Source organism: Phyllostomus hastatus, unplaced genomic scaffold, assembly GCF_019186645.2.
Source record: "Phyllostomus hastatus isolate PE091 unplaced genomic scaffold, TTU_PhHast_1.1 phas_contig_84, whole genome shotgun sequence".
Classification (NCBI taxonomy): domain Eukaryota; kingdom Metazoa; phylum Chordata; class Mammalia; order Chiroptera; family Phyllostomidae; genus Phyllostomus; species Phyllostomus hastatus.
In genome coordinates, this window is record NW_025333969.1 from 3,584,025 (window position 1) to 3,599,168 (window position 15,144).

The 15,144-nt window shown below is 35.5% G+C and overlaps 1 protein-coding gene across 1 annotated transcript in view; it reads right to left on the reverse strand.

Annotated features, from left to right (window-relative positions):
• The window catches only part of CNTNAP5 (contactin associated protein family member 5), a 958,268-nt gene that overhangs the window by 689,582 nt on the left and 253,542 nt on the right, over nucleotides 1–15,144 (reverse strand). The window contains exon 3 of the mRNA XM_045850657.1: nucleotides 9,682–9,875. Coding sequence (XP_045706613.1) covers nucleotides 9,682–9,875 — 194 coding nt within the window. The remainder of the gene's footprint in view (nucleotides 1–9,681; nucleotides 9,876–15,144) is intronic.

Below are 15,144 nucleotides of genomic sequence, written 5' to 3' on the forward strand. Positions count from 1 at the left end.
TAGAGAGAGTCCTTCATTCAAAAGAAGCAAAATATGCATTCTTTACAAATGCACATGGAACACTGTTAATGATACACCACATGATAGGACCCTGAACACCCCTCAACAAATTGAAGAAACTTGAAATCATATCAAGCATTTTCTCTGACCACAGGGTACTGAAACTAGAAACCAATCTCAAGAAAAAAAACACAAAACACTCAAACTCATGGAGATTGAATAGCATGCTATCAAACAATGAATGGGTCTAGAATGAGATTAGGGAAGAAATCAAAAAGTTTATGGAAACAAATGAAAATGAACTCACAACAATCCAAAACTTATGGGACACAGTGAAGGCAGTCCTCTGAGAGAAGTTCGCAGAGACACAGGCCTGCCTAAAAAAGATAGAAACATTTCAAATAAACAACCTAACCCTACATGTACAAGAACTCGTGAAACAACAAAGACAACCCATAGCAAGTAAAAGGAAGGAAATAACCAAGATCAGAGCAGTATTAAATGACATAGAGAATCAAAGTACAATTCTAAGGATCAAATAATCCAGGAGCTGGTTCTCTGAGAAGATAAACAAAATCCACAAGCATTTATGCAGACTCATTGAGAAAAAAAGAGATACAACCCAAATAAACACAATCAGAAATGAAAGAGGAGAGATCACCACTAATACCACAAAAATATAAAGGATTGTAAGAAATAGTATGAAGGATTATATGCCAAGAAATTTGGAAACCTAGGTTAATTTCTAGAAAAATATAATCTTCTAAAACTCAATAAAGAAGAAGCAGAAAACCTGAACAGACCAATCACACCTGATGAAATTGAAACTGTAATTAAAAAGCTTCTTACACACAAAAGTCCTGGACCAGAAAGTTTCACAGGAGAATTTTCCAGAGCATGTAAGGGAGAGCTAAGCCTCATCCTCCCCAGATTATTTAAAAAAATTCAAGAAGATGGAAGACTCCTAAAATCTTTTTATGAAGCCAACGTCATCTTAATACCAAAACCAGATAAACACATAACAAAGAAATGTTCAGGCCAATATCGATGATGAACACAGATGCTAAAATCCTTAAGAAAATATTGGCAAACTGCATCCAGCATTACATTAAAAAGATCATGCACCATGACCAAGTGGAATATATCCCAGGAATGCAAGGATGGTACAATATTCACAAATCAATAAACATAATACACCACATAAACAAAACTAAAGACAAAAATCACATTATCATAGCAATAGATGTGGAAAAACATTTGATAAATTACAGCACCAATTTACAATAAAAACACTCAGAAAAGCAGGAATAGAGGGAGCATTCTTTCACATAATAAAGGCCTTATATGAGAGACCTACAGCCAACATACTACTCAATGGAAAAAATCTTAGAGCTTTCCCACTAAAATCAGGAACAAGAAAAGGATGTCCACATTCACTAATTTTATTCAATACAACATTGGAAGTCCTAGACACAGCAATCAGAAAAGAAAAATAAATAAAAGGCATCCAATTTGGAAAGGAGGAAATAAAACTGTGATTATTTGCAGATGACATGATAGTGTACATAGAAAATCCTATAGATTCCAACAGAAAACTAATTGACCTAATAAATGATTTGGACAAAACAGCCAATTACAAAGTCAGTACTCAGAAATCAAAGGCATTTTTATGCACCAACCATGAAACATCAGGAAGAGAAATCAGGAAAAAATCCCATTTGATATAGCAACAAGAAAAATACAGTACCTAGGAATAAACATAACCATGGAAGTAAAAGACGTGTACTCAGAAAACTATGCAATACTAAAGAAAGAAATTAAGGAAGACACATACAAATGGAAGTATGAACCATGCTAATGTATTTGAAGAATTAACATCATCAAAATATCCATAGTACTGAAAGTGATTCATAGATATTATGTGATACCATGATATATTTCAGAGATATAGAATAAACACTTTAAAAATTTATATGGAACCCTAAATGACCCTGAATAACTGCAGCAATTTTTAGAAAGAAAAACAAAGCAGGAGGGGTCATAATACCTGATATCGAACTGTATTACAAGGCCACTGTAATCAAAATAGCCTGATACTGGCTTGATACAGGCACATAGACCAATGGAACAGGACAGAGAGCGCAGAAATAAACCCATGTCTCTATGGTCAATTTACATTTGACAAAAGTGGAAGAAGCATAAAATTGGGCAAAAATAGCCTCTTCAACAAATGGTGTTGGGAAATCAGGGCAGCTATACTCAAAAAAATGAAACTCGATCACCAACTTACATCATATACAAAAATAAATTCAAGGTGGATAAAAGACTTAAACATTAAGTGGTAACACCATAAAAGTCCTAGAGGAGAACATTGGCAGGAAAATCTCAGACATTCCACGCAGCAACATCTTCATGGATATGTCCCCTCAAGCAAGGGACATAAAGGAAAAATATAAACAAATGGGACCTTATCAAATAAAATGTTTCTGCATGGCTGAAGAAAATAGCATTAAAATGAAAGAAGAGCCAACCTTATGGGAAAACATATTTTCCAATGACAAATCAGACAAGGGCTCGATCTCTAAAATACATAAAGAATTCACACAACTCCATTCCAGGAAAACAACAACAACAAAAAACAATTATAAAATGGGCAAAAGACTTGAGAAGACACTTTTCTGAGGAGGACATACAGAGGGCCCAAAGACACATGAAAAGATGCTCAGCATCACTAGCCGTCAGAGAGATGCAAATTAAAACCACAGCGAGATACCACCTCACACCAGTCAGAATGTCCAACATAAACAAATCAATAAACAAGTGTTGGGGAAGATGCAGAGGAAAGGGAACCCTAGTGCACATTTGGTGGGAATGCAGACTGGTGCAGGACCTATGGAAAACACTATGGAATTTCCTCAGAAAACTAAAAATGGAACTGACTTTTGACTCAGCAATTCCACTGTTGAGATTATATCTTAAGAGCCCAGAAACACCAAACCAAAAGAACCTATGCACCCCAATGTTCATAGCAGCAGAATTTAAAACAGCCAAGTGCTGGAAGAAACCTAAGTGCCCATCAGCAAATGAGTGGATCAAGAAACTATGGTACATTTACACAATGGAATTCTATACAGCAGAGATAAAGAAGGAGCTTATTCCTTTTGGGAATGGATGGAACTGGAGAGCACTATGCTAAGTGAAATAAGCCAGGCAGTGAGAGACTAATACCATATGATCTCACCTTTAACTGGAACATAATCAAAAAAAGATAAAAGTAAACAAAATATAACCAGAGCCATTGAAATTAAGAAAAATCTAACAATATCCAGAGGGGACGGGGGAGGGGACAGTGGGGAGAAGGATTTTCAGGAACTATTGTAACGGACAAAACCAAGGGGAAGGGTCAAAGCAAGGGTGGGAGGTGGGTTTGGAGGAGATGGGGAAAAGGGTGGGAGAAAATATGGACAACTGTAATTAAACAACAAGAAAATAATTTAAATTTAAAAATAAGAATAGAAAAATTAAATATTAGTCTCAAAACCATAAACATACTAGAAATCATAGGTGGTAAAATCATGGACATTTCTCTCAGCAATATTTTTTTATTATTTTAAATTTCTTTCATTGTTATTCAAGTACAGTTATCTCCATTTCCCCCCGCCACTCCACCCAATCCCAGCCATCCCATATCTACTTGGGTCAGAGAAACACAAACACAACAACAACAAAAACAGAGGACTGCATTAAACTAAATATTTTTTACACAGCAAAGGAAATCATCAACAAATGGAAGGACAACCCACTGAATGGGGGAACATATTTGCTGATATATCTGATAAAATTTTAATATCCAAAATTTACAATGAAATGAAATTATACAGCTCAACACAAAAAAAAAAAGAAAGAAAAACAAAACAATAAACAATCCAATTGAAAAGAAGTCAAAGGGCCTGAATAAACACTTCTCCGAAGAGGATGTACAGGTGGCCAATAGACATATGAAAATATATTCAACATCACTAATCATCAGAGAAATATAAATTAAAACCACAATGAGATATCACCTCACACTTGTAAGAATGGCTATCATCAACAAATCAATAAATCAACTACCAAGGATTGGAAAAAGGGAAACTCTTGTGTACTCCTGGTGGGAATGGAGATTGGTGCAGCCACATTGGGAAGCAGTACAGAGTTACTTCAAAAAATTAAAATGGAACTGCATTCTGACCCAATGATCCCATTTCTGGTAATATATCAAAATAAACCTGAAATACTAATTCAAAAGTATATGTGCATCCCCAAGTTCATTGTTGTGCTACTTACAATAGCCAAGATTTGGTATCAGCCCAAGTATCCATCAAAGATAAGTAGATAGAAAAGCTGTGGTACATTTACACAATGGAATACTACATAAGTATAACAAAGATCTTACCCTTTGCAACAGCATGGCTGGACATGGAAAGCATTACTGTATGTGAAATAAGCCAGTCAAAGAAAGACAACTATGATGTGATTTCATTTACATGTAAAATATGTTGAACAAAATAAAATATTAGAAAAATAAAGATATACTCATAGGGAGCTTGCTGACAGCTGTTGGAGGGGAAATGTGGAGCACTGGTTTGGAGGTTGGAGGTTTGAACAACAACAACATAAACTTATGGACATGGACAACAGTGTGGTGAATGCCAGGGGGAGAGGCATGGGAGCAGGTGGAAGAGGATATACAGGGGATAAATGGTGACTGACAGAGAACTTGGCTTGGGGTAGTAAATACCCAAACAGTATACAGATGATGTGTTAAGGAATAGTGCACCTGAAACCTGTATAATTTTGTTAACCAGTGTCACCTCAATAAATGCAATAAAAAGGAAAAATAGAACAAGAAGAATCCAGGTTTCTTACAGATTTTTAGTTCTTATGTTGTTATATTATAAAAATGCAGAATTATAAAAATTATCAAAAATTTTAGGTGACATTGAATTCTCCAAGTCAGAAACATTTAGATTTATATGGCAGGAATAATTTTAGAACACTTTTACATATGTATAAAAGTAGTCAGGAAAGGTAAATATTGTATCCAATATGCATATAAAATGATGCTGGGGCTTAGGGCAGACTTTTCTTTGGTTTCGGACACTGGGTTTCTTGTGGTAAAGTTCTTGGACATAGAGGTTAAGATTATTGAGATGAATGTCATCTCACACATTTAAGAAACACAGCAAACAGTGATGGGATTCAGGGGCTGTGTCATTAGAAATTACCTTTGATTTGAGTGAAATACACTTGAACATCTACTGGGAGATCCTTTCTTGTGGACTGAAAATCCTTGCAGTTGCTTCCTGCTCAGTCATAAAAAGACCTTACTAAATTATTGTGAATTCATTGACTAGAAACATCACCCCACTATTCTGTTGTAGCCAAAATGGTTGTAAAACTTGCCATCAGGGAGGATATTGGGAACAAAGCAGATAATATACTGGGTATTTAAATTCTTAGAGAAGGCTTTTGTGTTCATGCCTAAAAAACTTGCCACTGTTAATTTTCCCAGGGAGATGGGGGAGGAGGAACTCAAGAGAAATACAACTGAAATTGTCACTGAAATTTTATAATTGATTGAAAACATAGAAATATTTAGTCTGATATGAGAAGAAAAGAGTCCTGAATAACTTGTACAAGACCAGAAGTAATATGGATAAGGCAATTTTTAAAAGGGACACCACATATTAAAACACAAGTACCAGTCTTTGAAAAGTCATACTGTTAAATAAAGGAAAATAAAATTAAAAAGGATAATAAAAGATAGTACCAGAAAGTAAATGGTAGTGCCGATGCATATAGAGAAAAAATGCATTTTTAGAACACTTCTTAGTAGTATGTGAAAAACAGTTGGATTGATCAAATGTTTGAACACTCTCAAAAAGGACTCTAGACACAACAAGGGCAGTAAGGGTTTCTCCTGTCGTATTTTTCAAAATGACAAAGGACCCTATTCTGGGTGGATTTAGTTAGAGAATTAGAGTTTCTTTTTTTTCCAAATTTCATCCACTTTACCAAATATCAGCTAATAGTGATGTTCAGAGTTAGAATAATTTTTTGTCCATCCTATCAGAGTTTTTTTAATTTAATTTAATGTTAATTGTTGTTCAAGAACAGCTTTCTGCCCTTTACCCCCATCCCAGCCCACACCCCCAGTTCTCCCCACCTCCCTCCTGTTTCCACCACCCCTTGTTTTTGTCCATGTGTCCTTTATACTTGGTCCTGCAAACCCTTCCCCTTTTCCCCTGAAATTCCCTCCCCTCTCCCCTCTGGTCACTGTCAGCCTGTTCTCAAAATTAGAATCTTAATATTGTCTATAAATCAATGATGAAGATATTTTGGATCTGCTAAGATTCTAAAACCCTTACTAAGTTTGTCATTGAAACACCTTCACACCTAAGTATTTAGCAAAGTGAAAGCTGTGGCCTGTTTGTAAATCATGAGACATTGTTAAGTGGCTGCTTGGTGGCCTCACTCATGAACATCTCCTTTAGTGCCAGAGCAGAAACACTGAAAATTGGATTTTGGGGGAACGAATATTTGTTACTGCACATTGAGCAGGTATATGTTCAGAATTCTTGTTGTGATGTGAACTTTGTAAAATAAAATACACCTTTCAAGCCCTGATAAATTGATATACTATCCATGGCATGTACTGAAGTGGTATTGTTTGGTAAATCAACTTTAAAAAGCATTTTAAACTCTATATCATCTAAAAACTCAGGATCTTTAAAAGACCATGTGAGAGTTTCATTCAAGAAATTCTCCATATCTTTGCTACAGAGAATCTTAAGTATCTTTGATACTTAATCATTAATTAAGTCAATATTATCATTAATATTTTTAGGTTTTGATATTTTTCTGCAATTAAAAACAACTTGGAGAGTTTTATTTAAAAAGGCTTACAGGCTTAACTCTGATGACTCCAGTATTACTTCTAATTTTAAATTTAAAATAAATAGTAAAAGTAAAACTCTCAAGGAAATCTATACAGCAATCTAGTAGAAATACAATGGACAGTATACACAATTTAGATATTACATGTGTCTGTGAAGTGTTTGGTGAAATAGTCTGAGTCTGAAGGGTGTTCCTGATGCCTAAACAGCTTTAAAGAGTTTGAGCATTATTTATAATATAGAGGAATATATTTAGATATAATTGCTCCTTTTTTCCTTTTTTTTTAATTTTAGCAATATGTGAATTAAATGCTGGGGTTTAATATTCTTACAGAGAGGCTCAAACAAAGTTTACACTTATAGAAAAAGTAAATTAACTGAATTTTTTTTTAAATCATGTGTAGTGAAGGAGAAGTAAAAGTACAATTTTACAATCAGGTATACTTAGGACTATGTCCACATTTTGTATTCTGGCTCTACCAGTTTCTGGTTCTTGGATGGGTCACTATGAGTCTCCAGGCTCTCATTTATGGAGATGTTAATACAGAATCTTCAGACTTTATAAGAATATTATACACACACACATTCACATATATGTATATATAATATCACATATATGTTTGCTTACATATACATATATAATATTATATATGTTTGTTTATACACACATACCATGTGTAATTGGTGTTCAGTAGCTGTTAGTTTTCTCAATATTTATATATTTGGATGTACATTTTTTCAAATTTGAGTCTGGTTACTGAGTATAACATATCATGGTGTTTGTGCCCAATGTTATTGTATTTGATTCTTTCAATTAGAATTTGTGATGATCCCTCCACAAGTCGCTTCCCCTCCCACTGGTTGCACCTGACAGATTGACCCTGAAGCTACTACCTCTCCTAAGTGTTCTGCAACATTTTAAGTGTCTCTGGAAAAGCCATATCTGGAATTACCACCTTGCTACACACATGGTTTCCTGCCTTTTCTTTTCGGTCCACCCAGCGTCTTTGCATCCCCAGAAATGTGAAGGCTGTAGGCTGGGCTGTTATGAGGGTAAGAGATGAAAATAGTCTCCTCCCCTCCAACTCTAGAAGTCCTAGTAATTCTGCAGTTCTTTAAACAACCATCTAATGATTAGTTCTTGCTATGTGTCCAGCAACAATAAGCACAGAGACTGAAAAGGCCTCCAAGACAGGTCTCTCTCTTTAAGAGGCTTGCAGTTATTTGGAAACACAGGTAAACCAATACAGACAAAGGACTGGAATGAACCTAATGGTAACAGTTCACATGCCCAGAGGAATTGTTTGTGCTTAAACTGCATCCTGATACAGAGCACAGGCTGATAGAGAGCAGATCATTTGGTTCTAAAGAATATGAAACTTGTGGTTTTAAGAAATTAGATAAAATATCTCAAAAACACAATTCAATATGAAAAACAGCCAATTCTGATTGACAACACCAAAGAAAATAAATAGTCCCACATCTATTTGTCCCTCTAAATTCAACATAAATCCTTAAAATTGTCCCTCAAAATGGAAAGTGTGCTTAATTCTTATTTCAAACTAAAAACTAAAGCCTGTAAAAATGTATGGGGGCTTCAAAATTAAGAAAAAAGTAGAATAGTCTTCAAAAGTTCATTTTTAAAAATGAAGAAACACATGTCATCTATGAGCATTACAATCTAATATTACTAGTGACAGATAATATGCTCAAATTCAGTCTGTCATAACTAATCTTAATCCTTAATATACCTTTATTTCAATTAAAAATAGTGAAGGGTAGGCAAACAAGAAATAACAATGAATAAAGAATATATTTTCCCAGTTAAAAAATACATGTGCCAAACAAAGGGAAGGAACTAAGGAGATTATTAAAAAGAAATATTATGCTATCGATTGCCAATTATTCACATTTTATGTATATTTAGAAAACAATACACATTTTAGTGAATTTTTTGCTAAATTAAAAGTTATATAAACTAACAGGCATTTTGTTCATTGCATGAGTATCCATCCCTTCTCCAGTGCCCCTTGCTCTGCCCCCACCTCTCTTTGCTCACCTTATGGTTGGGGAATTACCCAGAGTTTGGGTTGGGGTGGGGAAGGGAAGTTTTTTTATTTAAATTGTAGCAAACTGTTCCTTACTTCCAACCTGAAGATTCTTCATAAATACAGGCTAATTCTAAATTTTATTTTTGTTTTATATTTTTAACCCTTTTCATTGTTTCCAAATCTTGGATAAAGTCTGTTAGACTCACTGGCATTAATGTTAGACCAGATTACAAATTACCATGCCAAGATTTACAAATTGTGCAACTTTAGTCAAGCCACATAACTGAGTTAATTGGGTCATTACAAGGTCTGTGAAGTACCTAGCATATAATAAACCAATAACTATATAAATAAATTAATACTCAGTAAATTAATACATTCTCATTAATAACCAGACTTTCCTGGTGTACTTCTGTTTTTGTAGATGAAAGAACTGAGTTCCTGTCAGCAAATTAGCCAAGTTACCAGAAAAGCAGGAAAACACTGAACTTTAGCAACAGGCCTCTTAATTTCCCCAGGAACTAGAGCCGTGCTGGATGAAGATAGGACTTATATATGGCCTAAGTATGTCTGAATGAGTACTCATCAGCTATTAAGCTACCCGCAATCTGGGTACAGGAAAACAGCAGAAGTTCACTAGTCACCATTATCACATCTCAGTATTATTTATATAAAGAGAAAACAAGTCCTACCCAGATGTTGTCTTCTTGCTGGTACTGTTTCCAGTTGTGCCCTGTGTCACTGAACATGAGACTGTAACTCGTCACCCAGTCAGAGCTTCCATATCGTCCCTGTGTAGCCACTGCTGTGATCTCCACTTTGCTTCCCAGGTCCATCTGGAGCCACTGCTGAGCATTGGAGTCCTCTGGGGACCAACCACCAGCTCCTGAGGGAGGATCAGAGTTGTAGCAACATCTTACACAGTCATGACTTTAATTCCCAAAAAGAAATGAAACAGTGTTCAACTAAGAAGTCATTACCCCAAATATACTCTGGCTCTGCTCTTAAGCACCTGGTAATTTCTTAGTCCAACTGTCAACCTCTCCATTTAATTTGCTTTCATGGTTTAACATTCATCTCAAATGCTGTTTCCTTTATTATTCTTTCTCTTTCCTTAGTCATTACAGTTTCCATCCTCTGGATTCCTAGTGAATTTTTTTACAACCTTAATTTTTAACATGTCTTCTATTCTCTGCCTCATTAATATCTCCTTCTTTCTTTTCTTCTTTTCTTTCCTCCCTTTTTCTCTTTTCTCTGCTCATCTCACTCCAAACATGTTCTATTTGGAAATCAGTATTTTGCTGTAGATACAGAGATGAAAGATCACTGACTATGCCTTTGAGAGGTTAGTATTCATTCATCATTCATTCAACAGATGTTTATTGAGTACCAAAAGCATGCTGGGTGCTGAAGAAAGAGACATACAAAAAATGTGTAAAGTGATATGTAAGGAAGTGTTACAAGAGGTATACAGAAGGTACAATAGGAGCACAGAAGACAGAATGACTCAGTAGGTGATTAAGAATACCTAAATACAATGATGATGGAGCTAAAACCTGAAACAAGTATGTCTATTTTACAGACAGACAAGGTAGAATCAAGAAAACATGAGAGATCAACTAGGGTCAAAGTAACAACATATGCAAATCTCAGAGAGAAGTGAAAAAAATGCCACATTTCTGGGTCTGCGTGTGATTCAATGTACTTGATGCACAGGGACATTCCAATATGTAACAAAAGCCTTTGGGCTTAGAATTTCGATATTTGACACACTGGAACTTTGCAGGAGATCAACATTAGCTCTTACTTAGTCGGATGACTCATGGTCTACTCTTCTGTCTTTTTCTCACATAGGAATAAACAATTTAACATTAATTTGTATTGATCACAGAGTTCACAAAATTTCTGGACCTTCAGCTGGAGCTGCCGCAAAATTTCTGGTGCCATGAGTAGGGATGGGATGAAAACAGGCCCCGAAGGCCCTGAAACTGGGCATCAGGTCCAGGAATTAACTGACTATTTAGAGGGGATCAGCAATTAAATTCCATTTTATTTCAAGCTATGTAATTTAAAACCATTTTAGTGATGCCACAGTCTACTTTTGTGCTGTCTTTGGAGGAGTCAATTGGACTTCTCCTTGATAACTAAGAACTCTTGTGTCCCAGCTCCCTACTGCAGAGAGAGCCTCTCATCTTATGGGAGTGGACATGTGGACAAAAGAGATGGAGAGCATGAGGCAGACCCTATTCTGACCATAAAAGTTATCCTACAATTATACATTGGTTTTCTCTCAATAAATAGTTAGTACTATTGATCATTTTGCTTTGATAAAATGTTTTTCACTTCCCTGAAAAGATTCAAATCCAGGGAAAGAAATAGAAAGAATGTGCTCAATACCTGTTGTAGGTATTGAGTATTTTATAGGACATGAATGCAGTGGCAGATATCACTGAAATTAACCAATATCTATTATTTCCTCTTTTGTAGTAGTAGGACTGCAGTGTGTATGCCTTAATTTCATGTTTAAGCACTCCAACAATTAGAGATATGGTTACATAGACAGGTTCTCTCTGAAAAAAATGTGAGTTGGAAAAAGATGTGCCACTCTGTGGCTCCTTATTGGTGAATCCAGTTCATTTACATTTACGGTAGTTATTGATGTATGAGAAATTTCTATAGCCATTTTATCTTTTGTTTTCTGGTACATCTGTGGCTCCACTGGCTCTTTAATTTTGTGTTTCTGTCTGTTGTTTTTGTTTAGTGGTATTTTTTACTTCTTCTGTTTCCTCTTTTTCTGTTATATGCTTCAGTTTTGAAATTTTTGGGTGTGGTTATCATTATGTTTATGAAAAAGAAAGTTTCATATATGCAGTAGTCTTTTGTCTTTTCAATGAATCTAATCTCTATCCTCCTTTACAAACTGAGAATTTTCCCCTCCCCTTTTATGTTTTGTTGTTAAAAATTATCCCTGTTTATGCTGTAAGTTTGCTGATGATCTTTCTTATAGATTTGTGACCTTTTGTTTTGGTTGAAGACAACCAAAGTGTTTTCATAAAACAAACAATAGAAGAGTGAAGGGGGAAGGGTTTTTGGGAACATCTATAAAGGACACATGGACAAAACCAAAGATCCTTGGGGTAGGATCAAGGGTACCAATTGGGAATTGCTGGGGTGGGGGAGTGGTGGGGGTAAAATGGAGACAACTGTACTTGGACAACAATAACAAAATTTAAAAAAAAGAAGAAGAGTGAGTAAAGTTGTGGTACATATATACAATGGCATATTAATGGAATACTACCCAGCCATAAGAAAAGATGAAACACTGCCATTTGGGATGACATAAATGGATCTTGAAAATATTATGCTAAATGAAATAAATCAGTGAGAAAAAACTAAGACCCATAACTAAGACCCATATTATTTTACTTATATGTGGGGTATAAACTTAATCTCATATACACAAACAGACAACAGCATGGTGGTTACTGGAGGGAAGGGGTAGGGGCAGTAAAAGGTAAAGGGAGACAAGTATATAGTGGTGAAAGATGACTTGATTTTAGGTGGTAGGCACACAATGCAATACACAGGTCATGTGTCATGGAAATGTACACCTGAAACATATATGATCAAATGAATCAATGTCACTCCAATAAAATTAATTCTTAAAAAAAGAAGAAAAAGGTGTGCCACATACAGGCCATCAGGTCTCTTTGCTGTCTGCTTTCCCTTCGACTTCTGATGGATGCAGTTGACAACAGGGTCCTAGCTGATGGCATAACCACAGAATGGAATGATCCTGCAATCTTGCATCAGTATGGATAGAAGCATCTCCCTGCTTGAACACCTGCTTAAACTATAACATGAATGAGAACAAAGTCCAAACTGTTGTGTTTAAGCCATTGCACACTGGAACCTATTGATACTGCAGGGTTAGCCGATCTTAATACATAGATCATAATACTTTGTGAAGTAAACAGCATAATTCTCATAATATACTTGAGGAACCTGAGGTCCAGAAGTTTAGAATACCTGGCATTTAGGATTCAACTATAGCTATTTGAGACTACTTAAACAAACAAACAAACAAACAAACAAACAAAGATTTCTATTGTAAAAACCTAGTAAATGAATAAGCAGGAAAGGCAATAGGAGGAGGCATTTGAGGAGTCATATCCACAAGTACATTTTTATCACTCAGCTTTCTCTTCAGCTCCATGTGCACAATCTCCAATCCATACCCCCAATTTCTCAAAACTGACATGGAGGTTTAAGAAGAAGATTTTGCATTTGCACAAAATCTAAAATTACCCTGAACCTACTTTATTTCCATATCATCTTTCCATCTCAGGAGGCTTCTTTTTTTTTTTAGTGAAGAAAAAAAGCAAAGTTGTATAAGCTACATAATAGCAATACTATTTTTTTAAAGATTTTATTTATTTATTTTAGAGAGGGAAGGGAGAGAGAGAGAGAGAGAGAGAGAGAGAGAGAGAGAGAGAGAGAGAGAGAGAAACATCAATGTGCGGTTGCTGGGGGTTATGGCCTGCAACCCAGTAATGTACCCTGGCTGGGAATCGAACGTGGGACACTTTGGTTCCCAGCCCGCACTCAGTCCACTGAGCTACGCCAGCCAGGGCAGCAATACTATTTTTAAGTGTTAGAAAAAAATCTGTTTGGTGAATTCAATGAGTGAAAGTGTTCCTTCTAAGTGACTTTTATGTTTTTGGCATGTAACATATTTTGTATTATCAGAATGTCTTTAGCTTATAAACTATCTCATTAGTCACATTTATATAGATTACTGCATAAAGAGTATATGTAACAATTTGACAGCTGGTGGTATGACATAAGGCTTATGACTTTTTGTAAGGCCATTACTATTTTTGAAATTAAAATTCTCAAACTTTATTTCTCCTTTACTTCCAACAATCTACAACTAGTCTTAGTAATGCTTCAGAATTTTTCCTTCATTTATTCTAATTATTCATATCATATGCATGTATACTAAGAATAATGTTGAGGATTAAACAAAAAAAAATGACAAGGAATTTACCTCACCACCTGGAAAGAATAAAATAACAAAAGTCTGACCAAAAAAAACAAACAAAAAAGGAGAGTTAATGCTAAAATAAAGGTTTCTTCAAATTCGTCATTAGAAATCACATCTCAATTTTGCCCACAGTAAAAACCTTAGTTTATTAATTCCCCTGAAATTAAATAAATGGAATTGTTACTGTTAGCACTCATTAAGAATTATCTATGCCCAGGACTTTCAGCCTAAGATCTTAAATGGACGCACACTCTCTGTCTAGGTGACAGCCACCAAGGACTCTTTCCCTGCTGTTGAAGATGCTCCTCGAATCACAGCTAATAGGCCAGACACTCAGGGTTGCCATGGTTGTTATGACAAACATTTTGTTCCTTCTACAGAACAATAAATGCATGTTCAAAATGATGAGAATAGCCTGAAAATACTGTTTGCAGCTGCTCTAAAGACACACCATGTCCATGCTAGCTTTCTGTTTACAATTATCCTTTATATTGGGGGTGTAACAGATACACAGATACTGATGTTTAGCAAGTTAAAGGTGTTAACTAAAATAGTACTGACTGTAATCTTGGCTATGTGAAAATTCCCATAACTCCTGTGGTTTAAATGTAAAAGAATTGAATGGAAATGTAAAGGACTGTTTGAATTTTAAAGAAAAATAACCACACCTGAGATTTTGCAGCATCTAGAGTTCTCCTATAGCTCTCAAACACAAGATATGGAATGATTTTGAGGCTTTATTCTGATTCTCAGGAACCTAACCTGGGAATCAGTATTTTTATTGTTTATTCTATTACAGTTGCCCCAATTTCATTTTTTTCCCTTTTGCTCCCATCCACCCAGCCCACCCCTCTCACACAAAGTCAGTTCCCTTACAATTGTCCATGTCCATGAGTCATTCATACATGTTCTTTGATTAGTAGCTTCCCCTTTCTTCCACCATTCCCACTCTCCCTCCTCCTTTCCTACTGCTATGGGTCTGTTCCATGTTCCCATATTTCTGATTCTATTTTTTTCATTAGTTTATTTTGTTCATTAGATTCCCATTGTAAGTGAGGTAATATGATATTTGTCTTTCACTGACTGTCTTATTTCACTTAGCAAAATA